Below are 25,938 nucleotides of genomic sequence, written 5' to 3'. Positions count from 1 at the left end.
TTTATCAATCCCTTAGTGGATGGATGTTTGGGCCATTTCCACCTTTGGGCTGTTGTGAATCGTGCTGCTGTGAAGAGAACGACAAGCCCCCCGAGGGACCCTGATGGACATCACATCTGGGACTCCAGGGTGCCACCACCTGCAGTGCTGAAGCCATGAGCCGTCTCCTCCTGTGTCCCCCTGCAGCCTGGAGATGTACGCAGCAGACTGCCCCCCTTCCAGATCAGCACACGGGGCTCTGCTAGCTCTCCTACTCATCCTGCCACAGCCTCTCTGAACCTCGGCTTTGCCACCCGCTCGTTTCTTTTGCTCTTTTACAGGCTGTGAAAATCAGGGAGGCAAGCCTCGCCAGCTTTGGAACACAAATATTTGCCAGTCAAGAAAACATTCCCATATCAATCAAAACCCAGACAAGCTGGCACACATGCTCTGCAGATGCCTGAGGGAGCTTCTATTTTAGGAGGGGCCAGGTGGCCCAAAGCCTCCCCTCCTCTCCAAACACCCCAGGCTCCTTCTCTTCCCACATTATTTGCAGATGAGGAGACTGACATTCAGAGTGGTCCCTTGCCCTCAGTCACACAGCATCCAGAGAGGTCCTTTTATTTACTGTTTTGAGAGTACTTGTCTTAATAAATGACACACAATAACGTTAATCTCCAGGTCTGTAAATGAGAATTTCCAATGCAGGTAAACAGCAGACATTGCTTTCCAGGCCATGCCTTATTTCATCTTCCCAGTGAACTTACATGGGACAGATTTCAGAGGGTTAGAAGGGAAAGCGTGGGGTTATATTGGGTGGGGCAGATTTCCTGCCAGGATACAGAATCCTGGAACCCTCCATGCCCTATGGGGGTTCCGGGCACCTCTGCACCGGGGCATGCTTTTTCTCAGGACTGCATGATCAGGGATTCAAATTCAGCCCATTGCGTGTCCCCACAGCCCTGCTGTGGCTACGTCATCTCCCAAGAAGCATTCCTGGCCTATTAACACCCCACCAGAATCATCGTGGCCCTCGTTAGAATTCAGCTTTCTGTCCCCACCCCAGACCACTGCATCATAATTCTCCAGAAGTGTGTGTGTTAACACAGAATCTGCTAGGGGACCATGACCCAGGGCGTTTGAGAACCGTTGTGGTTAGGTTTCCCACAAGCCCCCTGTGTAGAGGTTATACAGATCTATGAGCACATGAACACATATTTGCTGCAGCCCTGCAAACCTGCCCTCCCTCCAGGAGCTACAATCGGGGTGGAGGAATCTGCATTTTTATAGATTTCAACCGATGTGTAGCGAGGGCAGGAGATTGTGAAACGAAAAGAAACAAGGTTTTTCCTCACTGTGCTGGGCCCCGGCCGTCAGTGTAGCCAAATCATGTCAATGACCCAATAAAATACATTTACTCCTGGCCCGGTGCAGGCCCCCAGTGCAGAGGTGCCCGGAACCCCATCCCGTTTGACAGAAGGTGTTGGGGGGCAGACTCCCGGGGAGGTGGTGGGACACGGAGGCGTGGTTCCAGGGGCAGGGGTGCCGGGAGCGGCAGGAATGGCTGGGGCCGGGATACGCGAGATGCAGTACCGGGAACACGGGGAGGGCGGGACCGGGACCCAGGGGGCGGGGCCTGGCTCAGCCCAGTTGAAGCTCGCCAATCCACGGGCTCGTAGCAGCTGCGGGCCCCGCCTCCCACGCCCCGCGGAGAGCGCTGCGCTGCTATAGGCCGGCCGAGACTTCTTCCGCTTGGGGGCGGGCCCTGCGCAGTTGGCGGGAAAGCAGCGGCTGCAGCGCTTCTGCGGACACAGACGGGCGGCGGCGAATCCCGGCCAGGCAGCGGGCGCAACCATGGACGCGGCGGAGGTGGAGTTTCTGGCTGAGAAGGAGCTAGTCACCATTATCCCAAACTTCAGTCTGGACAAGATCTACCTCATCGGGGTGCGGGCCCGGCCAGGCGGCCGGGAGAGGTGGGGTGTCGGGGCTTCTGCGGACGCCGTCCGGCCTGCGTGGACGGGACGCGGCGAGGCCGCCGTGGGTGGGACGGGACAGCGGGCCGGGGGTCCTGGCCCGGGGGCACTGGGCCAGGTGGGTGCCGGAGGGGCCGGGGGTGGGGCTCTCGCAGTGGGTCTGTGCCCGCAGCTGGAGTTTTAACTTCACCAGGGCTTCAGCTTACGCAATGCCCGGTCTCTTCCTTGACGGCAGTGGGGTCGGGCCGTGCCTTGCGGTCTGTTTTATCTTACCGGGGTCTGTTTTCCCCTTGGCAGGGCGACCTGGGGCCCTTCAGCCCCGGTTTACCAGTGGTAGTGCCTCTGTGGTTGGCGATCAACCTGAAACAAAGGCAGAAGTGCCGGCTGATTCCTCCCGAGTGGATGGATGTGGGTAAGGGCGTGGGCGGGGTGGGTGACGCCGCCCGCCGGGTGGGCGCACAGGGGTCCTCCGTCTGCTCCACTGCCCGCTGATCAGCCGCAACTAATGAATGGTTCGAGATTCGCCGCTCAGAGCGGGCTAACCACCATCACTAAGGTCGTGTTAGCAGTTTTAGTTCAGATTTTGATTTTAAGGTATTCCAACTTGCTTTAAAATATGATATGACTTTAAAGAAGCATTTGTTTTTATTAAAAAATATATAAGTATAGCGGGTCGAGGCGCAGAGTCATTACCTTCTCTATAGAGAATGCATGAAAATAGTGCATCACCCATGGGGCAGGGGGTGCTGTTTGGCGGGCCATGTAAAGGAATGAAGTACTAACTGTGTCACAGTGTGGATGAGCCTTGAAACATTACTTCAAGTGAAAAAAAGCTGATAGAAAGACCACGTATTATAGCACTCCATTTCTAGGAACTGTCACAACAGAAATCCACCCAAAGTATATTATCACTTGCCTAAGGATGGTGGTTTGGGGGTGATGGATTATGGGGTTTCTTCTGGAGTGACAAAAATGTTCTAAAATTGATTGAGGTGATGGTTGCACAGCTCTGTGAATATGCTAAAAACCATTGAATCGCCCGCTTTATTCATTCCTGTGTTTCCCCTGTGCACCCACAGCCCCATGTCTAGAAGCTCCCATGGCAGGAGCCCCCCTGAAGACTCTTGTGGGTGAGGCCTCTCAGGGTGCTCTGGCCCACAGGCAAAACCTGGCAGGCCCCAGGCTGACCAGAAGGACTAGGATGGACCAGAAATTGTACACTTTAAGTGGGTGAGCTGAACGGGATGTTCAGGAAGGCTGGCAGAGAACGAGGACTAGAACTGTTGCAGACAGGCCTTATCCTGAGCCTTTGTGACCTTTCCCCCCCTCAGCTGTGAGTGGCTCAGTATAGCAGTGTCTTGGTTTTATGTGGGGTGGGTGGCATATAGAATCTGAGTCCCCTCCCCATTGGGAACACCTGGGGCACCTGTCTGTAGAAGCAAGAACGCCACTCAGCCAGGCACTCTGACATGCAGTTTAAGAAAGGCTGAGCATTTTCTCCTTCCTCCCTGTGCTCAGAGGTGAGTGACCCTGCCTGAAACAGTGGGAAACCCCACTTCCTTCTGCTTTGAGGGGAACCCCGCCAGGCCTGGCTCTGTTAGCACTGTAGGCCAGAGTTAAGAGCTGTGGGGAGAGTTAGCATGAGCCGTCCCACAGGCCTGGGCTCTTGTCAGGTGAGCAGTAGTGAAGCGTCGCTGGTTGGCCGGTAGACCCTACCCAAGAGCCACCTGCCTTCTGTTCTGCCACTTTAAACTGTGTCTCCCTGTTCCTGGACATCTTATCAAAGGACTCACCCAGGGGGTCCGCTTTGTCTCGGCCTCTCAAGCAGCACTTCATGTTTGAGGTGCCCCCTGTTGTGACATGTGTCATTGCATCATTCTTTCATTGCAGAGAGGTGTTTCATTCATTGTCTGAGTATCCCCCCAACAGCTTGGCCTTCCAGTCTTGTTGGTGGATGTTGGTTTCTTCCCCCATTTTTGGTTATGGTGAATAAAGCTGCCAAATGAACATTCTTGTCCAAGTCTTTTTATGGGTCTATGTTTTTATTTCTCGAGAATGGTAGTCACACCATTTCCAGTCACACGGCAGACTGTGCTTACCTTCAGAAGGAACTGCTAACAGCCCTCTGGAGCAGCTGGGCCATTATTACAATCTCACCAGAGCATCTAGGTTCTCTCTGTTCGCATCCTGGCTGACGTAGGGTATTGTCAGTTTTTCTGATTCGTTGCAGGGTTTGAACAGAGGCATTTCACACTGGTTTAGATGATAGAGAGTCAGTCTGCCGGGTGCAGGAGATTGTGTGCGGTTAGGGCAGTGGGAGTGACCCAGGCCAGAGCTGAGAGTGGCTTGATGAGTTCATGGAGGTGGGCAGGTATGGCTGGAGTCGAGGTGTATTTTCAAGAGCGAATGAGCAGGATTTGCTGAAGGACAGGCAATGGCGTCTCTTAAAGGTGACCGCCAGAGTGGTTGGCCTGTGCTCCAGGAGGTGGAGTTTGGGTTTGAATGTGTTGGCTTGGCGGTGCCTCCTGGATGTCCAGGTGGAAATAGTGTGGGCAGTGGGGTGTTTGAATCAGGAACTCAGGGTGGGGGCTCAGGTAGGGATGCAGGTTTAGAAGTTGTCATTGAGTGCGGACGTGGCAATTAAATGAGGCAGGGCGACATCCCACAGCATGTGGGTTAGGTGGTGGAGAAGGGGCCAGGGAGGGGTCAGGAAGCCTGGAGGAGCCAGTGAGACAGGAGAAGAGCCCAGAGTGGCGTTCCAGAAGCTAATGGCAAGTACAGGTCACGCAGGATTCACTCTTGTCAGCTGTGAAGGCCCACGTAGTGGCTGGGTTTGGGCGTGGTCGGCTGTGTGTGGGTGCGGGGTGGGATAGACGCCCCTGGGGCTCAAGGAAAGCAGGTGCCCACCACTGTCAGGGAACTCCGATGTTACGTTGTAAAGGGCATGAGAAATGGACTGGTGGCTGGAGGAGGATCTGCTGTCGGGAGGATTTCCACTTTAAGGTGGGAAATGTTGCAGCGAGTGTGGCGGAGTGGTCAGGTAGTAAGGGGAACGATGACCGCCCGAGAGCGGGAGACCTGCTGGCGCGCCCCGTGCCGGTGAGAGGGGACGGCCCAGCACACACCCTAGGGGCCGATGCAGGGAGCGGGCAGCTGCGGGCGCTCCGCAACGATCCGATGAGAGCGGGCGCGGGGCGAGGAGGTGTGAGGAGGACAGGCAGGGTGGGTGAGTGAGAGAATGGGCCCGGGAGGGAGGACAGGATGGCAGCAGGATGAGCTCTGTACCCCGGCACGGGGCATCTATCCCACCCTGCACCCACACACAGCCGACCACGCCCAAAGCCAGGGCCTGGAGATGGGTGGCTAGCCCCTGAGAGCGAGACCCCACAGTGCAGTCCTGTCTGCGTGTGCCCCTTGGGCACAGTGGGGTCCGCCTTCAGGACTGGGCTTTTCCACGCCAGGGAGAGAGGGTAAGGCCATTTCGGCACATGGCAAGGAGGGCTGCCACTGGGTGGGATTGGCCTAAACCCCGTCATGGTCCTGCCCCAGGCCTGGTGGCTGCCTTTGGGTTGTCTTGCTGTCTTCTGAGCGAGGCTTGGAATAAATAATACATGCCTCCGCTCACCATCAGTCTTGTCACTTTCGGCCTCAAAGGTGGACTGCTTTCGTTCTTTCCCTGAGAAAAGAATTGACTCTGACGCCTTTTCCGTAGTTTATTCTGCAAGCCAAAGCGACGGCCACCACAAAATCTTAATCTTGCCACCTTCTGGAAGACAAATTTTCAAGTAAATAGGCCCTGAGTCTTCTAGTTAGTAATATAAATGTGACTTCAGAAAGAGTTTTTTCCTCCAGGTATTTGTTAGTGGATCGAATAGGTAACACAGCCACTTGGTAAATTTGGGTGATTAAAAAAATATATTTTGGTTATGCTGATGGTAAAGTGAATTCACTTTTAAATTTCAGAAAAGTTGGAGAAGATTAGGGATCATGAACGAAAGGAAGAAACTTTTACCCCCATGCCCAGCCCTTACTACATGGAGCTCACCAAACTCCTGTTAAATCAGTAAGTAGCCCTCCGAGCCCACATGGCAGGTTTCACTCACAAGGCTCCTGTAGCCCCTTCCCTTGCGTTCATGTCCCACAGTAACTGGCCGCCCTGCCGCCAGGGCCCTCCGAGCAGTATCACCTGGGAGCCCGCGCGCTCCCGCCCGCCCTCGCTTCTCCCTGGGCCGTCCCTTCCTCTCCTAGGTCCCTTGGCTCCCCCATTCTCACCTGACACGGGGCCCCGCTGTGAGCCTCCACTGCCATCTCTAGCAGTAGCCTTTCGTGTAACTGTAAAGCTATTAGTAAAGCTTTACTCCTTCCTCTCTGGGTCTGCACTGGAGTTCAGGCCTCTGACCTGAGCTCCAAGAAAAGCCCCCTGGCGGGCTCAGGGGCTTTCCTTCATGTGCTCAAGTAACCAGTTTCCCTGCAGCCGGTTCTGGCTCCCCTTCTGCTCTCATTCATTGTCCACCTTTTGGCCAGAGTGGTCTTATAAAGATAAAGCTGCTGGGCACCCCTCCAGCCCCGCCCAGCTTGGCGCTTTTCCAGGGGCTGGTCTCAGTCCCGATCATGGCACTGTAAGTGCTGCCCGGCCTGGTTTCCCTCTTCCTTCCAACTCACTCGGCTCTTCCCCGATTCTCTAGGTTGCAGGCTTGCACTGGCCTCTTGCACTTCTTTGCACACATGGCTTTGCATACACTGTTCCCTCTGCCCAGTAAGTCTGTCCACTCTCCTCCCCCTCAGGGTTTAGCTTACCTGCGGCCCCCTCCCATGCAGGTGTGCCTGGCTCTTGGCAGCACCGTGCACCCCCACAGCAGCCAGGTGTACAGTCTGCTCATCCTCTGTGTGCTCGCCCTGCCCTCATCTGAGTGGTCAGGGCCTGCATCTTACATGCACTGGCACTGCACCAGGTCCTCAGCCCTTGTTGAATGAATGGACGGCATGGGTGGAGGAGGGGCAGGCAAGTGTGGACAATTCTGCTTGGGAGTTACTTAGAATGTAATTTGTAAAATGTCAAGCTTTTTTGAAGCCCTGTGCACTTTTTAATTGGTGGAATCAAGAGTAGAACTGGAAGAAAACGGAGGAGCCCCCTGTACTGTGTGCTGTGGGGTGGTCAGGGGCCCACTGAATGGTACTGCTGAGTTCAAATGAGAATTTGGGGTGCAGAGCATGGACTGGTCCTCAAGCCGATAGGAGGCTGCGGCTCACCACATACCAAGCACACAGCGTGCTAAGCATTGTACTGGACAGTGGATGTGGTCAGATGGACTTGAGTGCCCCATTTACCCGGAAAGAGATGTGCCCTTGTAGCCAGCATTCCCACCGCAGTGTGGTCTGTGCCGGTGGAGTCTGTCGGGACGCAGCCCTGATGCCCAGGGGTCCCAGAAGGGACCCCGGCTTGAAGGGTGGGGTGACCGGAGAGGGCACATGGTAGAGGTGGGGGGCATGAAAGGGCCCCGTGTGCGGGGGGAGCAGAGCTGCTGGGCACGGGGGCACATTGAGGGGTTGGAGGGCCGAGGCTTTTTTCTGGGGTGGCAGAGTCCCTGGGAGGGCCTTCGGCAGGGGTGCCATCCAGTGGGTCTGAGGGGCCTCTGGCAGTGGGGGAGTGACGTGGAAGGGAGGTCGTGGAAGCAGAGTCAAGGGGCCTGTCCACCTTTCATTTCCGAAGTTCGATGTATTATGTATACAGTAGCTATTAAAGCCCTTTTATAGTTCTTTATGATTCATTTGGCTTGGGACCTCATTTTACCTTTGTTCTGCTGTTCAGTTAACAAGAAGCTGGGGGCCTTTTGTTCTTTAACCTGCTGTTCAAAGCGTAAACTCCAAATGTTCAGGTCTTAAATAAAATCCACTACATAAATTTTATACACTGATTCTCCATCTACTAAATCACAAGCTAATTTTAGCACGTGGAGAGACCATGTCCAGCTTTTCCTAGAATGCCTGCCAGTGGACAGTGTTGGCTTCTGCTTTTATCTTTTAGTTTGTCTTTTCTTTCAAAGGTTAATTTAAAATACATCACACACAGGAAGGCTGTCATTGACCCATGTGGACTTCAGCTCAAACCTTTTCTGAACTCGCTGTGTAGGTGTGCTCACACTGATTTGCCGTTTCTCCAGGGATTTTTTGTAAATGTGTTTGTTTCCTCTGTAGAGTGAGTGGGACGGTACCTGTCCTTCAGGGCCTTTGTGAGGACGGTGTGCTGAGCACAGGGCTGGCATGGGGCTGTCGTCTTCCTTCCCTGGTGGTGGGTTGTAAACCCCTGGATGACAATAAAAGCCTAGACCTCTGAGCCAGACCTTCAAACAAATTCATTCTAGACTGAAATTCCACAGCCCAGAACACCATTATCCTGAGACAGAGGATGTCCCACTTAGCTTATTTCCTGATGGCTAATTTTACTCAGTGAACAGAAGTCCTTGTGCTGTAGCCTGCCAGGGGACAGCTGACACGAGCACAGATGACTCTGTGAGCCTCGTAGCTGAATTTTCTTGGCATCACACTGAACCTAGAAATTCTTAACGTTTTAAAGTTGAGAACAAAGCAAAACAAACTTTTGGCCTAGAACAGCTCATGTATTTTTCCATTAAGTGCCTGTTCATAAAGACCCTCCTCCCTGGATGTTGCTTTACCTCTGTCCCCTCTTGCTTCCTTTAGCGCTTCAGACAACATTCCAAAAGCAGATGAGATCCGGACCCTGATCAAGGACGTGTGGGACACTCGCACGGCCAAGCTCCGGGTGTCCGCAGACAGCTTCGTGAGGCAGCAGGAGGCGCACGCCGAGGTGGGTGTGCGGCGGGCCCTCCCTCTGGCGGCCGTGGGGTTGCTGAGGAATTTCCTGCAGCCCTCTGCCACCTCGGGCTGTTGTAGGCAGGGATTAATTACTAGCTGTGCTGGGCTTTCTACAAATTATTAATTGGTTTATTTGTATTCAGTGGATTTTACTTTTGTCTCAAAATCAGAAACTCCTGAACCGACCCAGTGTCTTCTTGTTCTAGCTGGGCAACCTGACCTTGATGGAGATCAACAGCAGCGGGGCCTTCCTCACCCAAGCGCTCAACCACATGTACAAGCTCCGCACAAACCTGCAGCCTCCCGAAAGTGTCCCATCTCAGGACATGTAGAGGGAGGCCGTGGGCTTGTCAAGAAGGCCTCGAGTCGGCTGGCCGGTGGCCTGCTGGGTGGGGGGAGTGCTGAGGACGTAGTAGAGGTACTCGTTATTTCTGGGGTTCTGGAACTGTTGTTCAATGTGTGAAAAAACATGTAATGAAGGGATGGACTCATGACCTAGCTAGAAAGCAGCAGGTTTATGCTGAGTCCTGACAACGGTGTGTAATTCCACATCTGACCCTGCTCTTGGGGAGGAAGCGCTGCGGCCGAACAAGGTGTTTTCCCCAGCAGAGTCTCAGGGCTCTGCACAGAACTGCCACACTGGGCAGCTTCAGTGACGTGGGGTGGTGCTTTTGAAGAGACACCCTATGAGTGGCAATGCAGCCTACGGCCCTGACCCTCATCTCAGGCTTAGAATCTAGGGGGGGAGGTCGCTTACATGGGATGGCAAGTGACGCTGACTGGTGTCGACAGTCCAAGCCCTGATATACACAATGAAGAGGAAGTAACCCAGATTTCTACTGGGCTCCTTACCTGCAGAACTACCAAGTAAAGGGAGCAGCCTCGTGGCTAAAGTGATCTGACAGCAGACAGACATGTAGCGACTTCAGACCAACACTCTGGGCGTCGTGTTGTCTTGGCTGCTTCTGGTTAAGGCTTAAAGGGTTACTGACCAAGAGGAAAGCCAGGAAAAGCTAATCCCATGTTCTCGAGCATACGTGAAGGTGAGCATGTGATGCTGGGAGGGAAGGTCGGACCTATCGCAGGGCTCTCGATGGACTGAGGGGGGAGGCTCAAGAGAGCAGCAGCCGAGAGGGGGGAACTCCCTTTCTCCTTCCTAGGATGCATTTTCCATTGTAGCATTTCGGTGCTAAGTTTCTCACAGAAAGTACATGACCTTGAGAGGGAAAATGTCTAGAGTTACGCAGTGAAGACGGTCTGTAACCAGCTGGTTTTTGGCCGTGGCATCGTGGGTCACAAGCAGTATTGTGCTCTTGCAAGGTCACCCAAGTCTGGACTGTCTTCTGGTGTTTGCCCTTCAGTGTTTAAAGTCCAAACTTAATATTACTTGAGCACTGTTCCCGTTCCAAATCGCTACCCAGAGTCCCTTCCACAGGCATCTGGGGGTGGTTAACACGGAAGGGCCGGCCATGGAGGGTTAGGACGCAGCCCCGGTGTCCTTCACGTACAGTGACTGCTTACGGAGCTGCTTTCAGGTGGCAGGACTTACCTTTCCACCTCTCACTCAGAATCCTCAGGTTTAATCTGGGGAATCTTCCAGAGTGAGACCACCTGTTAACTGTGGAGGGTCAGGAGTCCCGCTATCTTAGATCTTGCCCCTTAATCCCTTTTTAAAGCCTGGCTGAGATACAACTGACTCTCTTCACGTTTTATCTGTAGAGCTGTTTATTTATTTATTCTTTTTGGCTATATCACAACATAAAGATTTTTCTCTTCACGTGATTTAGGAAGATTTTATTTTTTTGGATGTTGTCAGAAATTACAGCAATATATTCATAAATACCTAATTACTACATTCAACAAATAATATTACAATACAATTAATTCAAACAAGTACACTTAGAACAGGTTTCATTTCACAGCATCTAAACTGCCCCCAGAGTGACCGAGGCACGTTCCTCCTCCCCGTGGACGGGTTTACTTTTCAAGCAGTTGACACAGGGTACAGACAAAGTAAAACGACTAATTAGCGTGGTCTTCCTCAGGTCAAAGCAGAGTTATCTTTAGAGTTTAAGCGCTGGATCAAACAGTTGGGGACAGGCTACTGCAAGTACTTAAGTCAGCCTGTTACTGCACAGAGAACAGGGATTGCGGCTAAGGGGTCAACACATCTAAGAGAAACAGGCCCGGCTGGTGCTGACCGTCTCCATCTCGTGGTGGATCCTCAGAACTGTCTACACTTTAAAACATGGCTCAGGGAGGGCGGCGGGTATCTGACTGAGCTTCTGAGATCTGGCAGCATAGTGAGCTACTCCAGGAAAAAACACTTTCTAGGGGCACACTCAAGATTTCCTGTGTTCACATTCCCTGCTGCTGAAGGTATGGGCTCCTTTTAACATTCTTTGAGTTTCCTTAAGGGCATCTATTAGAATGTTAATGCCAATTATTTTAGTTCCTTTCTTTAGACTCTATTACTGTTGAAAATCCTATCTTGTTTGCTTATCTGAGAGAACAGATGAAGACCAGGGTACTTTATCCTGTCAGTTCTGCTCTGTTATGTCCCATCAAGAGAAACAACCCATTTTCAAATGATCAGGTTGTGTAGCATCGAGTTTTAGGGAAAGCTCTGGTTTGTCATGATCTGAGTACACGTGGAAGGAACCACATGATTCGGCACTGGAAGGTCTCCCTCCTAAGTTTAATGAACCCTCTCCCACCGCCCCCGGGGACAGATGGCAGCCGCCTCTTCCCTGCGCCGTGTATATTAGTGAGACACAAGGCTGGGAAGGACTGAGGTCTTCACGAAAATACTGACAGGAAGGTTGCATCAATTCTAGAGAAAATTTGGTATATTTCTGAACTTTGTGTTTTAAACGCAATGTGAAATAGCTGAACAAATTGCGTATATCAATTTTTGTTAAGCCCAACTGAAGAGTTAGATGCTACTGTGTTCTTCCAGAATCTAATGAAAGTATTTTCAGATTATAAAACCAACTGTTGGATGGAAAAACCATTACTGGGTACTGTGTCTTAAGCGGTGCACCTTGTTTTCGAAAGATGCTTTCTTACCTTATTTCTGCTGCCTTACTGGTTTGTATTTATATTCTGATTGTCACATTACTTCAGAGATGTCTGCAGACAGGTGAGAGCAGGACAAGGCAGAACGACAGAAGTGCAAAGGCAGGACAGAGGTGGCATTTCAACCGCAGAGGGAAAGACATAGCTTGTACTGCTGGGCAAAGACCTCCCCTGTAACCCTGTGGGGTGCACCCCTCACCCCACAGGCCAGGAACTCCTCACCGGACAAGTCACCGGAGGGAGCACCCTTCACATGGTAAAGGGTGGGGGCTGGGCTCTTCTTTCCCATCAAGTTATTAGATCTGCTTTTTCCTTTGGCTTCAGCCAAGGCCATTACCAAAGCTGATTAGCAAAGGCACCAGGCATCTTCTGCGTTGGAGGAAGACAAGATGTAACTCTTAATGTCTTTCAGACCAGAAATAGCAAGCAGATTTTAAGTAGAGAAATTCATTGACGTTTTGCCCTGACTGTTGGCAGTCAGCCCCCTCTGAACACCTGTCCCTACCTGTGGGACATGTTCTCTCAAATGTCTTTGCAGGGGAGACGGCCCACAGAACAGCCCTTAGTTCTCTGCAAGTTGTTTTTATGGAGAGGAAGGCGCCTGTTGGCTGCTGTTAATACTGGTGGCACTTTTTGTCTGAGTTTGCTAATAACTGGAAGATTCTTGGCAGACATACAGAGCAAACTGTGTGGGAACAGATAACGTGACAGCGTGCCATCTGCCGGCAAGCTGTTCCGCACAGCCACGGTCTGGGGCCAAGGGCGCGGCTGCTGACCGCAGCGAGGAGCCGCCTGAAGGTCGGCCGGCCGTTCCCCTGGCCTGGGCAGGTGGGGTGGGAGTGGCTGGCATGCTGCTCGGGCCTCCCCTGCCGAAGACCAGCCATGGGCTGCTTTGGCCTCTGAGTCAGGCCCACTTGGGCAAGAGCTACCTTCTGATCGAGATTAAGCACTGCCTGAATGAGCAGTAACTGGGACAAGGAAAACCCCCTCTGCTTTGCACTGATCTAATTCTCCCAGTTTCTGGCTGCTCCTGTGCTTGCTTGTCACCTAAGTTCAGGAGGAGGAGGAGTTCAGCTCAGACACTGTTTACCCTACTTTTAGGCTTTTACAAAGCTTTGCATCTAAATGAAGCCTCTAAAGTTTTCTACTCTGCACCTGCTCTCAGACTGCTGTAAGACACCTTGGAATTCTATCATGGGAACCGCTCACTTCCTGAAAGGTTCTGTTCTTAACAAAGCCCCCTGTCCATATGAGCACACAGGACCCGTCCCGCTCCCATGGTCGACTAGCCCGCCCCTCCTCACGTGATGGCAGCTGCTTGCTTCTGCTCTTCGCTGCCCAGAGCTGGGGTGGGGGCTGGGGAGTAACGCATGGCTTTCTACCATCCCTCTGGTGCAACTCAAAAATGAAGTGATCGCGTAGGCGCCAGTGGTAAGCTCTTTTACTTTTCTTCTTCTTTAATTTTTAAAAACACTTCAATATTTTAATGTCCTGACCAGCAGCAGTACAAACACTAAAAGCAAGGGGTTTTTTTTTGCCCAAAAAACAACAAAAAAAAAACAAAACCCCCAAACAGAAAAACAAACAAAAATTCCCCCAAACCACATATTAAAAATGGCAGGCTTTTTATAACAATAATTAAAGTAATAAAAACATACAAAACTTTTTTTTTATATACACAGTACAAGGCTGAAGCACCTTTGACTTTTCTCTCAAAATGTACGTTTGTATGAAAACACCACCCCCTGCAGTAACAATTCGGTGGGTGGGAATATATGTATACATAGAGCTCTGTACATTTTTTCCCCCACGGAGTAATAAAAAGGTACCTTCAGGTGATTTGCTTTATCTCTAGGTAAGAGCTTTTCCAGGGAAAAGCCTTTGGGTGAGGCTTCAGTACTGTTCTTTGTGTGTTCCTAGGACCTGTTGCTTTGAAGAAAATTTTGCAGAAAAGTAAAAACAAATAAGCCCTTTACTTAAAATGCACCCCACCTTCGATCAGCTGAGGCAGGCCTCTGTCCTGGGGAGGAATGAGGCCGACCCCCTGCTGCAGCAAAAGCAAACCGGGTTCTCGAGGCACAGAAAGAGGGCAACAGAAGAAACAACAGTCGGTTTCATCCCGTCTTACACACCCGGGGCTATAAATGATAAAGTTTTAGTGTTGGTAACGGAGCCTTCATTTTCAGATTTAGAAACAATGACGTGGGGAAAGAAAGAATAAAACCGCCTGTAAAAAGAAAAAACTATGGGCGTCCTACATTGGTTGCTCGCTGAATTACAAAGGTGATTCAATTGCATTGAAGTCAAGGCGAGTCCATTCTTTTTCCTGGAGCCTGGAATCCTTTGCTTCATGCATGGCACATTCTCATTATTTTAAGCTTCAAACCTCCCAGTGAAAAATATTAAATATTCAAGGTAATAAAATAGATAATTTCTATACTATAGGTTCGGCCTAGCGCAAGGGACACCGTCACCTGGGATACCCCTTGTAGTAACCCCTAGACCAGTGCACTGCGGGCAGGGCAAGGCACTTCCGTAGGTGATCCAGCTCTGCCTGGAGTCGCTCCCTTTCTGAAACGATCTTCTGTTTCTGGCTCCTCAACTCCTGGAAGGAGAGAGACTCGGGTAAGACAAAGTCACCTCCCACTGTCCGAGGCCTGCGTGAAGCGTGCCTGGGCCGGGGCCGTGTGGGACGGCACACCTGCCCTCTGAGGACACCCCCTTCCTGGTCCGGGGGGACAGCGGCCTCTGGAGGAGCCAGCCCAAACTGTCCCCGGGGTCTCGGATTCTCACGGCACCTGCTGGCTCTCATAGAGCTAGTGGCCACGGCTATCTCAGCCTCAACCTGAGATTTGAAAGATCAGCCCGGATACTATAAAATTCTTGCTGCTTCAGGAGTGGCCAAGAAGTGCAGACCTGTTCCAAGCCGAGGCCCACAGCAGGGAAGAGGTGGTCGGTTGGCCTAAAGAGCTCTCCTCCTCCAGTAAAATCTGCTTCCATCCTCCTCAGCAAATCGTAGGGGGAGGCTGATACGGGCAAGAAATAATTCCCCCAAAGGGATGTATAAATAGCATCTCCCCCCTTCCGTGATCAATATATTCTGCAAATCAACACCTCCCTCCTTATCTAATCTTGGGTAATCAACCAACTGCTGAATTCCCTGCCTAAGATTAGTGCTGAGCTCTTAAGAGCAGGATTTCCCCTCAAAACTTGCCTGGCAGGGGTGCCCTTGAATCCAAACTTGAAAGGTAAAAGATACCATGCTTTTTTTAAGGAACCCCCCCCCAGGAGCCAGTTTGCATTGCGTGTCCCCATGTGGCGCCCACTCACCGCCATGCTGTGGGAGAGCTGCTCGGCCGTGAGGCTGAGGCTGTAGTGCTGTGCCTCTAGCCGCCTGCACTGCGTCTGCAACACTTGCCGCTCCAGGTTTTGCTCTAAAAAGACACATGACATTGGTCTCTCCGTACAGGGGCCACAGGCCTGGCGGCGGTGCCCTTTTCTCTCTACAGCGGCCAGCAAAGTTCCTCTCCTTCGGACCATGAGGCCCCCAGCCCTTCAAACTACGCTGGGAAATACCCAAGCATCACTAAATTAAATCTAGCCCAGCAGAATGAAGACAAAGGACCTAGCATAGGAAGGCCAATGAAGGGATACAGATTAGGAGGTAACTGAGATGAATTTTAGGGCTTTTAAAATGCATTCTTCAAAAAGAAAGCTTAAAAAACAAGGTTTGAAAGCTTTTAAGCTGCTAGGAAAAGGCCTGCATATAAACTTAGAAATTGAAAGTGTAGTTTTAATGTAAAATAAAATCTCTGCCTTTCCAAAAGGTACTGGGGCCTGGTTTTAACCAAAGGTTAAATTAAGCGGACCCAGAGAAGATGCGTGTGTTCACTCCACTGAAGTAAAACTGCGTCGTACCGCTGCATGTGCATGGACGGGCTGAGCGCCTCACGAGTGACCGACTGCTTTGAGTTTGTCAACTCAAAATACAGGTCCCACCCGCAGAGGCGAGGGAGCGGGGCGGTGGTGCGGACGCTGGTTGTGGGTCTGTGGCCCATGTTTTATTAGTCTGCACTCATCTGCGGTTTTAAAATGCTTACTTCAAAGTGTTACTTGAAATGATTAAGGTTCATAATCAAACGTGTAATAACGTTAACAACATAGCAATAATAAAAATTAAACTTTACCATACAGTAATAAATGAATTAGGCGGTGGCGGCCTGGGTTTTGCTGGTCATGGCTGGCACTTCCCAACATGTGTCAAACTGGTGCCCAGCACCCACTGCAGGGAGGACGGTGAGGGGAGAGGGGCCGCCACACCAGTGCTCCGCCTCAAGAGCCCCCCACCCCCAGCAGCCCACCTGCCTACGCTAACGCAGAGGGAGGCCCCCGCTTCTCCCTGCACCGGTGTCCTAGCACTCCTGCCTCGCCCACCCTAGACACTGCTGCTGTATCTCGGGGAGATGGGGGGCGCAGAGAAAGGAGGCCACGCGCTAGACTCATAGCAACAGTGCCAGAGCCCCCACCAGCACCTGGCGCCTTCCACCGGGAAGCACTAGACAGGGGAGAGGTGCACCTGCAGCCCCCAGAGGCGGCGTGAGGATGAAATATTCCGGCAGAGACAAGGGCTTGGCTGCCTGAACAAAGTGCTGGCCCAGGACAGCCTGTGAGGGAAACTGCCCCCAGCCTCAAGGTGCTTCAAGTGCGAGGCAGCCCACGAGGGGCCAGGCCCGGCTACCTGGGGCTCGGCTAAGCTGACAAGCTTTCATTTCCAGAGCCCTTGTATGTGGTGACAAGAGTCGAGACTGATGGAGTAGTAGGAACACGAGGAGGAGGGCCTGGCCAGCAGGGCCCAGGTTTGGGCTGTCACGCCGAGTGGTGACAGGCACAGGGTACTTAAACCTCTCCATTAAGAATGGCCTCAGGTCTGCCTGCAACGAATGGCCATTTAAGTCAGCCCAGGCCCTGCAGGGAACTGGGGGAATGACACAGCTGAGGCGCGAGGGTGGCAGGCTGGTGCTGTCACCCAGGAACAGTGCCCAGTGCTGTGCTGGTGGCCCGAGTGTACACTAAACGCACCCTCACTTCTCTTTCCAGGCCCTTAGCCCCCTCCCACTCCCTCTGTACCTTCTATATGTTCTTGGTAAGCTTCAAAAATGGCCTCAATCCCTTGCCACTTGCGCCTGGGGGGGTCCTCGTCCTCCTCGTCTCCCTCTTCCTCGTCCCCCTCCTCTGAGTCCTGGTCCATCTCCTGTGGGAGGGGGCCCTTCCTCCCAGCTGGGGGCTCCTGCTGCCCGTTGTGCTGGGGCAGAGGGAGCCGGCTCGACGGCTGCAGCTCAGGAATGTTGTAGTGGACAGACGTGTCGACTTTGTGGTTCTGCTCCGCAGACAGCACAGCCACATTCCCTGTGGACAAGATGGGCTCGTGACAGGGCCTGCAGGGCCCTGGGGGTGGGAGCAGGGGATGGTGGAGGGGGTGAGTTGCTCTGCCTTGGGTGACACAGTCCGTGTGATGTGGTCCCTCAGCTGACCAGAAGATGCAAGACAGAGAGGCCTGCACCAGTCTGACAGAGAGGCCTGCACAAGTCTGACCAAAGACAGCGCCGCAGGGGGTGAGGATGACCTGGAGATACTACGGGTCCCGGTCAGTCACGATACGTGCATGGTCTCAGCTAAGTCCAGCTCCCAGCTTCAGGGTCCTGTTCTATAGAAGTGTGGGCTCACGCTTGGTCTACAGCTGGCCCTTTGAGTTTGTCAACTCAAAGTACAGGTCTGTCCCCTTCCTTGTGACACTCAGGCATCCCAGTCTCTGAGGACACCCTGCTGCTGGGACCTATGTAGACAAGATCTGTGCAATCTTGTGGCATGGCCTACGGGTGCTGTTCTAACAGGTGCATGCAGCCTCCCTGTGCAGAGTCTGAGACCCGCCCAGTGGACCTCTGTGGCTCAAACTGGCATGGCAGGCACAACACTACAATCCCAAGAAATGGGTGTGATGTCAGGAAAGGAAATAAAACAAGATGGGCCACAGAAGAGCCCCTGAGGTATGTCCCCGAAGGAACAGAGGTATTTAACCTAGTCCTCTAGTTAAAAACTTCGACTTCTTGAAGAACAGATTCAAGTTAACTTATGATAAACACCTAGTAAAGTGCATCTCCTGATTTGGGGGCAGTCTTTAATCACTGCAAAACCCATTGCTTTGCTTTCTGGGTATTTCATTTCATTTCTGCTGACAGCACTGATTTACCTGAAAAATAGTGTCAGACCCTTATGTCTAAAATGCTTATTTACCTTAAATATAGCTTTTATAGCTTGCAGTAATACAATTTTTTTAAAGTTTTGGCATAATCACCACATTACTTTTTTCTGACTAATGGCGTGTACAGAAATCACACTCAGTAGTTATCTAATCACTGAGGATTCTTTTCTGACCAATTTCAGCCTTCAATTCAGTGGTAAGGAAATGAAGTGGCCCGTTCTACAAACTTCCGTGACTTCCACCGAACCACCTGAGGGCTCAGGCCCGGGGCCAGAGCAGCCACTATGTCATGGGTGCCCTCCAGGACCAGAGGGACGCACATCTGCTGGGTCTACTTATCAAAGGACGGTGAGGTCTCCAGGTGAGCTGGGGTGGGTGGGGGAAGCTGGGAAATCACTCAGCGATGGAAGGCGTGGGTCCTATTTTTGCTGGAGGGGCACCTTGCTTGGCCTTCAGAATGGACGTGCTTAATCCCAAACTCAGACGGCACCGCTTACTGATTCATGAAGTGTGGCCTGCAGACTGGCAGCAGCATTGCCCAAGCACCTCCTGGAAACGGAGGATTCTCGGCCCGTCCAGGACCTGCTGAGGCAGAATCCACCTGTGACGCACTCCGCAGGTGCCTTGTGCACACGGGAGCTCGGGTGAGCCCATGCTGAGGCAGAGCCACTGCGGGCGATGCTCCAGGCCAGAAGCCCACCTCTCCAGTAACCCAGTGCAGAGCTGGGACATGCAGGCTCATTACCTTTATGCTTCTGCAGGGCCTTCTGGGTGGACTGCAGCACGGACTCGTGGAACTGATGTGCAAACTCTTCGGCCATGAAGGGCTCCCACGGCTTGCTCTTCCCATTGATGCTATGGGACAGTGGCACGGGAATGTCCTTGGGCGCAGGGCCCCGGATGTAATGAAGCATGCTGAGGCTCTTCTTGCTCCCAGGGGCCTCACTCAGCCTGGCCTTCTCACTGCTGGTGGGAGCTGGCTCCTGGACTCGCGCTAGCTCCTGGGGCCGCAGCTGTTCCAGTCTCCCAGGCTCTGTAGCCTTTGGGACGTCAGACAAGGAAGCAGCAATACCCACAGGCTTCTCCACATCCAGAGAGGCATGCTGAGCGGCTGGTTCTTTTAGAGACAGAAATCGAGGAAAATGTTATAAGAGCTGTAAAGGAACAGGCAGACCCTGACCTCTAGCGCTTACATTCAGTAAAGACCTAGTACAAAGGACCAAGACTTGGGGAGCCACTGAACTAGATGTCACTGTACACTCTGTGGTCTCAAGGGTGATGAGTGCTTAGCAGCAAGTCCATTCTCGAAAGGTGCCCTGAGAAGGCATCTGGGAAGAAAAAGAATCTGCAGGAAGGAGCAAGTCAACTTTAGTTCATTCAGAAGGTGGAGGTTGCACAACCCGACAGACAAGAAAGACCACGCACGTCAGGAGCTGAGAACAGGGCTGTGCCGTAAAGATTTCCCGCTCCCTTCGGCAGCACAGCGAGGTACAGAGCATGAGAGACACAGAGAGAGAGAGAGGTGTGAAAGCAGCTGTTAGAGGCCTGGAAGGCGAGACAAACGAGACGAGGCCCCGAGAACAGCGCCCACGAAGGGCAGTGGGAGCAGCAGGCTCAGAAACCCCGGCTCGGGGCTCCGGCAGCTCAGGCCACCACCAGACTGACGGACGATGGCTACAAACGGACCCCAGGCAGCTCTGCGGCAGCCGGGGCCCTCCCCCTAACTCTCTGCGCCCCAACTTCCAACTGGCATGTTCTGTCCCGAGAAGATCCGCCACCACCATGCAGAAACTGGTGCAAGAGAGATGGAGAGAGGCACAGTCTGCGTCCAAGAGGAAAGACTGGTGGTAAAGGCGACCTTGAGTGGTCACCTCTGACCCTGGGCTGCCTGTGGGACAGTCCCGGGGGATGGCAGATGGCTGTCCTGCCCGGCCTTACCGCTCAGGGGGGCAGCAGGACTGTCCCTCGGAGAGTTTCTGAGTGCATCTGCCACAGCGGCGGCCAGTGCCTTCTGCTTCATGGCATGGAGCATTTCAACAAGTTTCTCTTTGTCTATGAGAAAAGCAGCCTGAGATTAACAAGAGTTGTATCATTTCTGGAGGGGGCAGGATCCCAGGCCAGGTCAGGACTGGCAGATGCCAAGTCCTTTAAACCAAGAAAGACACAAAGCACATGCCATGGGCAGAAGTTGTGTTTAATGGAAAAAATCATTCTAGAGTGAGCCTCGGTGCCTCTCAGCTCTGCTGTCACATTTTAGAGGTATCCTGTAAAAAGTGTGTGTACCGCGAAATACGGGTACCTGTGATCTTCTGAGGGGACTTCTGAGAACATACTCTTATTCAGAAGACAAGAAAGAAAGAAAGAAAACAGTTGGCCCAAACTCAAGGAAACCACCCACAAGACCGTGCACCCCTCCTGGAAGCAGGGGCTTCCTCCTGGTGCACAAGCACACAGGCCCCTGCGTCACTTGGCACCACACATCCCTGATGCAGGGGGCGTCTCACTAACTAAACCTTAAGCGGCCATGTCACTGTGACTTCTTCCAGGAATTAAGTCAGGCAAAGGGATGCTTCTTACAAACAAACCATGCACGCAGTTTGTACTGGGAATAAACACAACACTGCCTCTTTAAGGGAAAGCAAGAATCCCCGCTTACTGGTTAAAGACAAAGGGTAACCTGCTACAGCCCAAGGAGGAAGGAAGTAGAGAAAAGTAAACTTCTTTGCACTTATGCTTTCCTTTTGACTGCCTTCCGGAGAGAGGTGACCAGGTGTCAGCAAGGGGGATCTTGAAGTGTGCAGATGAGCCGCAGGTAGGCCAAGACCCAAACCCATATCCTGCCAATAAGTGAGCCTGTGGGGCAGTTAAGTAGACAGACTCCCCCAGGGAGTGTTCAGACCACACCGCTTCCGCCCTATGGATCCAGCCCACAGAGCTGGTCTCACCACGGCCCTTGGTGGCTAGACTGACCCAGAAGCATCTCTCAGGGCAAGCTGTCCAATCACAGAATGTGTTGGCTCTACCTGGTGGTGGCAGAGCACCCCAAGCCCCCAGCCGTCAGAACACGAAGCCCAGCGGCCACATCAGCGGCCCACCGCCAAGACGCCGCCCTACCGTGGAGCCCGGGACCCTGCCACAGAGGGCGCCCCACTGTGCGCCCTGGGGGTCACCAAGCCCACCTTCTTGGGCGCTGCGAGATCTGACAAGTGACAAGATGAAGCCTGCAGTGAGCTTTACATACAGAACAAACACCAGTGAGTCTTCGATTCCCACCCAGGACGAAATAAGAAAATGGGCTTCAAACGGGGCGATCTGAGTTTCAGATGGAGAGAAGCCTGAAGGCCAAGCGATGCCAGGGTAGGTCTACGGAAGCAGGTGGCAGCTTCCCTGGGAGCCAAAGGGGATGGAGAGCCCCAGGGCGTGAGTGTTTCCAGGGTCCCAGCAGCTTCTCCAAGCCCTCACTCAGCCAGCCCGGTGAGCTCTGCCCGAGAGGCCAGGGCCAGGCCTCACCTTTCCTCTTCTCAGCGCTGACGTGGGTCAGGCTGAAGATGGTCAGGAACTTCTTCTTCTCTTCGAAGTTGGGGCTGTTGTTCATCTCGTCGGGGCTGTAGCGGGTGGACAGAGCCAGTCTCGGCGAAGGCGTCTGCCGCTTGCTCCGAATCATCGGGGGGGACGGGCTTCTCTCCCTTAGCATCCGCCGCCGTTTCCTCCGCTTCTGGGTCAGCAACTCCTCCTTCTGCTGTTGGGTGGTCAAGCCAAAAAGTTGCAAAAACTCTAGCTTCTAGATTGGGAAAGAAAACAAATGATTTTGAAACCACTGGTGGTGGCATGCTTCCACTGTCCCGCGGGCCCCTCCTGGGGTCCTCAAAGCCCACCCCACACTGGGCCTTGGAGCAGGAGGACCCTGGCAGTATGTCCAGGCCCCTGCCGTGTGGCAGCGCGGGATTGACTGGGATGAGGGACAGAGACAAGAGGCAGGCACCGCGGTGGGCACCAGCGCCCAGCCCATAGCCTGACAGTGGTGACGGACCCGGTACCTCGGAGGACGTGTCCAGCTTGAGAGGCGGCTGCTCGGCCACGCAGCGGAGGTGGGCCCTGACTTCCTCCTCGTCACTCTCATCGTAGGAGTCATCCAGGTCATAGTAGTACCCTGATGGCAGGAAGCACCTGGCTCAGCTGGGCAAGGAGCCTCATTCCTGGTGTGTGTGTGCTGGGCACCCACGTGTGCACAGACCCACTTTTCAGGGCAGGGCCTCCGCTCCCCCACCCTACCCCGAGCACCCTGAAACCTAGATTCCTTTCATCCCAGTTAGGAAGGGCCATTAACCCCTAGTCCTAGGGCTTTCTGTGGATGGCAGGTGGGGGTTAGGACGCAGGCACCAGGCTTCTGCATCCAGGCCTCAGGTGGCCAGGCAATCCCTGAGCGAACACTGGTCCCTGGCAGGGCACCATTCATCACAGCCTGGGGCCGTGACCGTGGCAACCCAAGGCCATTTGTGCACATCTGCTCCCTCCTGCTGTGGCCATCTGGGTTCATTACCCAAGGGGACAGGCACACTCAGGTCCCTGTCCTCTCAGAGGCACAGGACATGCCCACAAACCTGCTGCAAAGGACAGCAGAGGACCCCTGCTCCTGAGGGCACTGGGGGCTCCCCCACCTCCTTCACAAGGTGAGTGGAGGGAGAAAATCCTTCCTGGGCCCTAAATCTAACCTGGACCAACCCAGGAAGACTTGGCCGTGGTCCTGGCTTCCGGCTAAGAGGTTGAATTCAACACAGCACAGGACCTGAACTCCCAGCTACAGAAACGAAACCGGTCTGAGTCTCTGATGCCTCCTGGTTGGGGGGCAGGGGCATAGGTGGGCCACAGCCAGCCACTCATGCTGCTCACCTGTTCCCGGCTCTTTGGGGAACGCAGGGAGCTACGGATCAAGTTCCACCCCAAACCCCTCGGGAGCAGGAAGCAGGGAGTGGCCAGACCACCCCGCCCAGCCCGCACCCCCACTGGGCCGCTCTCGGTGGCCCCTTCCCCGTCCCCGTTGCGCTACACTAATATTTAAGCCCATCTTCCTAGCCTCCAGTCATCATTTATTAACAGTGCATGTCTGTGGAACGCTTTCGCAGACAGGCTTCGGTTTGTTTTTTTGGGACAGTGCGTTGCGGCAGGACAGGCAAGGGACCCTGAGCCTGTCTTGTCTCCCTAGGTGTCAGGTGGTGGCACAGACGCTAAGGAACTTGCTCTCTGGAACTGCTGAAACCCCAGAGCAGGAAGCAGGAGTGGGGGAAGGGAAGGGCTGAATGGCTGGCACTGCTGCCCCACCAGGCCCCACCACGTCAGGGGCCGCCCAGGGGACCGGACCTTTCTCTTGGGCCTCCCGCCGCCGGCGCTCCTCCAGGTCCAGCTTGCTGACCAGCCTCCGCCGCTGCTGCAGGAACTCGTCATAGATGTAGGCAGGGTCGGGGCCCCGTGGCGCTGCGGGCCAGTAGGGTGAGCCTGGCTTCAGTGGCCCGGTGAGCTCCCCAAAGGGGGCTGGCTGGGTGAGGGGGGCCCGCTGCTGGACGGTCTGCGTGGACTTCTCGAGCTCAGCCAGGAAGGGCCCGGGACCATGTGGGAAGGCCTGGTGCTCCAGACTCCCCGGCTCCCGTGGCGGCGGCTGGTACTTTTCCAGGGGGGCGCCCTCACGCTTCCGGGGCCCCTCCTCTGCTCTCTCTGGGCAGGAGACCCGCTCCACCTTCACCAGCGGGACTGCCGCCTGGCAGCCGGGCTCGAACGGGCTGGGGTGGCTGTGCAGAGGGTGGCTCTCAGGGGCCCGCCGCGGCTCCAGGCTGCTGTCCATCAGGGACACGGGGTTCCAGAGGGCCGTGGGCACAGAGTGGACCTGCGGCTTGGGTGAGATGAGGGGTGGGGGCCCCCCAAAATGCTGCGGGGGATCTCGGCTGCCTGGCTCTTGACGGTTTGGTCCCGGCCTGGGGAATGAGCAGATGAAGGCATCAGTCACGAGGGGCTTACCGGCCACCCACGGGCCTCCAGGAGACCCGCAGGGGCCCAGAGGCAGGAGGCGGCTTCCAGGGTGGCGCAGACAGGACCCCTCGGCAACTACAGCTGAGGGCGCACCTGCTGGGGCCGACTCCACGGGGCTCCACTTCATCTTAAAACAGCTGGAGGTGAGCCCACGTGGCCCTGCCTGTGGGAGGACTCGGGCCTGGGGGAGGGACGCTGCTTGCTGAGGGTGCCCGGGCCGGAGCTGCCTTCCAACCAGTTTCTCACCTGGGACCTTGCACTAAATGACCCCCCTCTCCCCCACCTCCCAAATGCCCATGAGCTCTGTAAGGACAGACCCTCCTCATGGTTCCACAGGGAGGCCCATGACATAGGCAGTAAAGATGGCCCTGCCGCCAGCACCCGGCTCCAGATATGCCAAGCTACGGGCACACGATGGAGGTGGGGAAGACGGCTGCTTTCAAAGAGGCCATGGCCTCTAGTCCCCACTGCCCTCAGACAGCAGCAAGAGAGGCCAGCTTCTGGTGCCTGCCCAGCTCGCGGGGTTGGGGAGCTGGCACCCAGGCCCTCACAGCCAGGGTGGGCCTGTGCTGCTGCTGACCCCCGGCGGTCACTGCCAGGACTGCAGCAACCCTGTGCGGGCCCCAAAGTCGTCTGGCAGCTGAGCCGCCCACGGCAGCAGGCGCCCCTCACAGGGGTCTGGAGGGACTTTTTGGCGACAAGTGGCTCCACCTTGCAGTCTATTAAATGACTCTTTCCTCACTGCACTTAGAACGAAATTTAACTTACAAAAGGCTATTACATATTCCTTTCCCAAAGTTTATCTATTTCTTGCTGACAAGGTGACCCAGGCAAAGTCTCGGGATGGACAGGGCCAAGGTCATGGCGGGCACACGACCTCTCCCTGCGGGCCAAAGGGAGAGGCCACAACCGCCAAGCTTCATCCTAGTTATTTCTGAAGCAGGCTGAGAGGCGCCCCGGAGCTGCCGCACCTCTGGCCGGCAGAGTACAAAGGGAACCGTATCAAGAAGCAGCGTGTCCTTAAGTCAACAGCAAAGGAGTCAAACCCGTTAGCAGAATAAATATTTTATGCACCACAGCCAAGCCCTGCATGGGTTTCTAGCTCAGCGCAAGGGCCGTCAAATCCATGCTGCTGTGAGGCAAGCCTGCTGCCAGCTGCTTGTGGGGCCTGCTGAGGCCGGCCAGGGGCCCTGTCTCCTGCCCATGCCCAGGCCTGCACGGGGGCGCCCGTGGTGGAGGCAGCAGAGGGTCCTGACAGCCCCACCGGGACCGGAGGAAGATGCCCTCAGGACTCAGAACGCGCAGACTTTACCAGGAGATGCCGGCTGCTTCCCCAGTGCCCCGGGCATGCAGGCAGTCAGCTCATACGCAGACCAGCCTGAGCCTCCGTGCAGCCTCAAGGTGGGCGCAGAGGAGCAGAGGGGGTTTCCCTGAGGCCAATGGGCAGCGCAGGCTGGAGGCTTTGGGGGGACCCAGCAAGGGGGCCCAGCTGTGGTGCCCGTCACACCCGATGAGTCAAGCAACCTCCCCCACAACCACCCTCAATAGTAGGTGCTGAGGTGGGGCTGCTGGACAGGCCAGCCACGCCCAGGCCAGCTGAGGCTGGACCTTAGGGAGAGTGCGTGGGTGTGGAGGGCCCGACACCAGGTGTTTCTCATCTCCAGACAGCATGTGGGCACAGTAACTGGGATGACACTCAGAAACCTACCTGCCCAAATGGCTTTGCGCCCCACTGAGGAAACACCTGACCCAGCACCCCTGCAGCCTGGCTCTCTACCAGAGGGCCTCACCCCA

At 54.3% G+C, this 25,938-nt stretch overlaps 2 protein-coding genes and 1 non-coding gene across 13 annotated transcripts in view; 1 reads left to right on the top strand and 2 right to left on the bottom strand.

The window, feature by feature from the left end:
• The first annotated feature begins 1,734 nt into the window (after window positions 1–1,734).
• On the top strand, window positions 1,735–10,613 carry GINS2 (GINS complex subunit 2). The gene is made up of 5 exons (XM_036924174.2): window positions 1,735–1,923; window positions 2,250–2,364; window positions 5,916–6,015; window positions 8,652–8,778; window positions 8,993–10,613. The coding sequence occupies exons 1-5, from the start codon at window positions 1,834–1,836 to the stop codon at window positions 9,116–9,118; spliced, it is 558 nt and encodes a 185-aa protein (XP_036780069.1). The 5' UTR covers window positions 1,735–1,833; the 3' UTR covers window positions 9,119–10,613.
• Window positions 3,034–3,161, bottom strand: LOC118931656 (small nucleolar RNA SNORA52). The gene has a single exon (XR_005032468.1). It is a non-coding gene; the product is annotated as a small nucleolar RNA SNORA52 (small nucleolar RNA).
• GSE1 (Gse1 coiled-coil protein) overlaps window positions 10,566–25,938 on the bottom strand; it is a 388,729-nt gene continuing 373,356 nt past the window's right edge. For 9 of the 11 annotated variants that reach the window (XM_036924164.2, XM_036924167.2, XM_057492793.1 and 6 more), the window contains 8 exons: window positions 23,482–24,089; window positions 22,161–22,273; window positions 21,634–21,904; window positions 20,062–20,175; window positions 18,869–19,240; window positions 16,992–17,270; window positions 15,195–15,298; window positions 10,566–14,469 (listed from right to left, as the gene is read on the bottom strand). In XM_036924164.2, coding sequence (XP_036780059.2) covers window positions 14,335–14,469; window positions 15,195–15,298; window positions 16,992–17,270; window positions 18,869–19,240; window positions 20,062–20,175; window positions 21,634–21,904; window positions 22,161–22,273; window positions 23,482–24,089 — 1,996 coding nt within the window. In that variant the 3' untranslated portion in view covers window positions 10,566–14,334. The remainder of the gene's footprint in view (window positions 14,470–15,194; window positions 15,299–16,991; window positions 17,271–18,868; window positions 19,241–20,061; window positions 20,176–21,633; window positions 21,905–22,160; window positions 22,274–23,481; window positions 24,090–25,938) is intronic. The other 2 variants (XM_036924165.2, XM_036924166.2) reach the window with 2 other exon arrangements.

This window comes from Manis pentadactyla, chromosome 15, assembly GCF_030020395.1.
Source record: "Manis pentadactyla isolate mManPen7 chromosome 15, mManPen7.hap1, whole genome shotgun sequence".
Classification (NCBI taxonomy): domain Eukaryota; kingdom Metazoa; phylum Chordata; class Mammalia; order Pholidota; family Manidae; genus Manis; species Manis pentadactyla.
The sequence above is the reverse complement of the archived record's forward strand: the minus strand, read 5'-3'. Positions and strand labels throughout refer to the sequence as shown.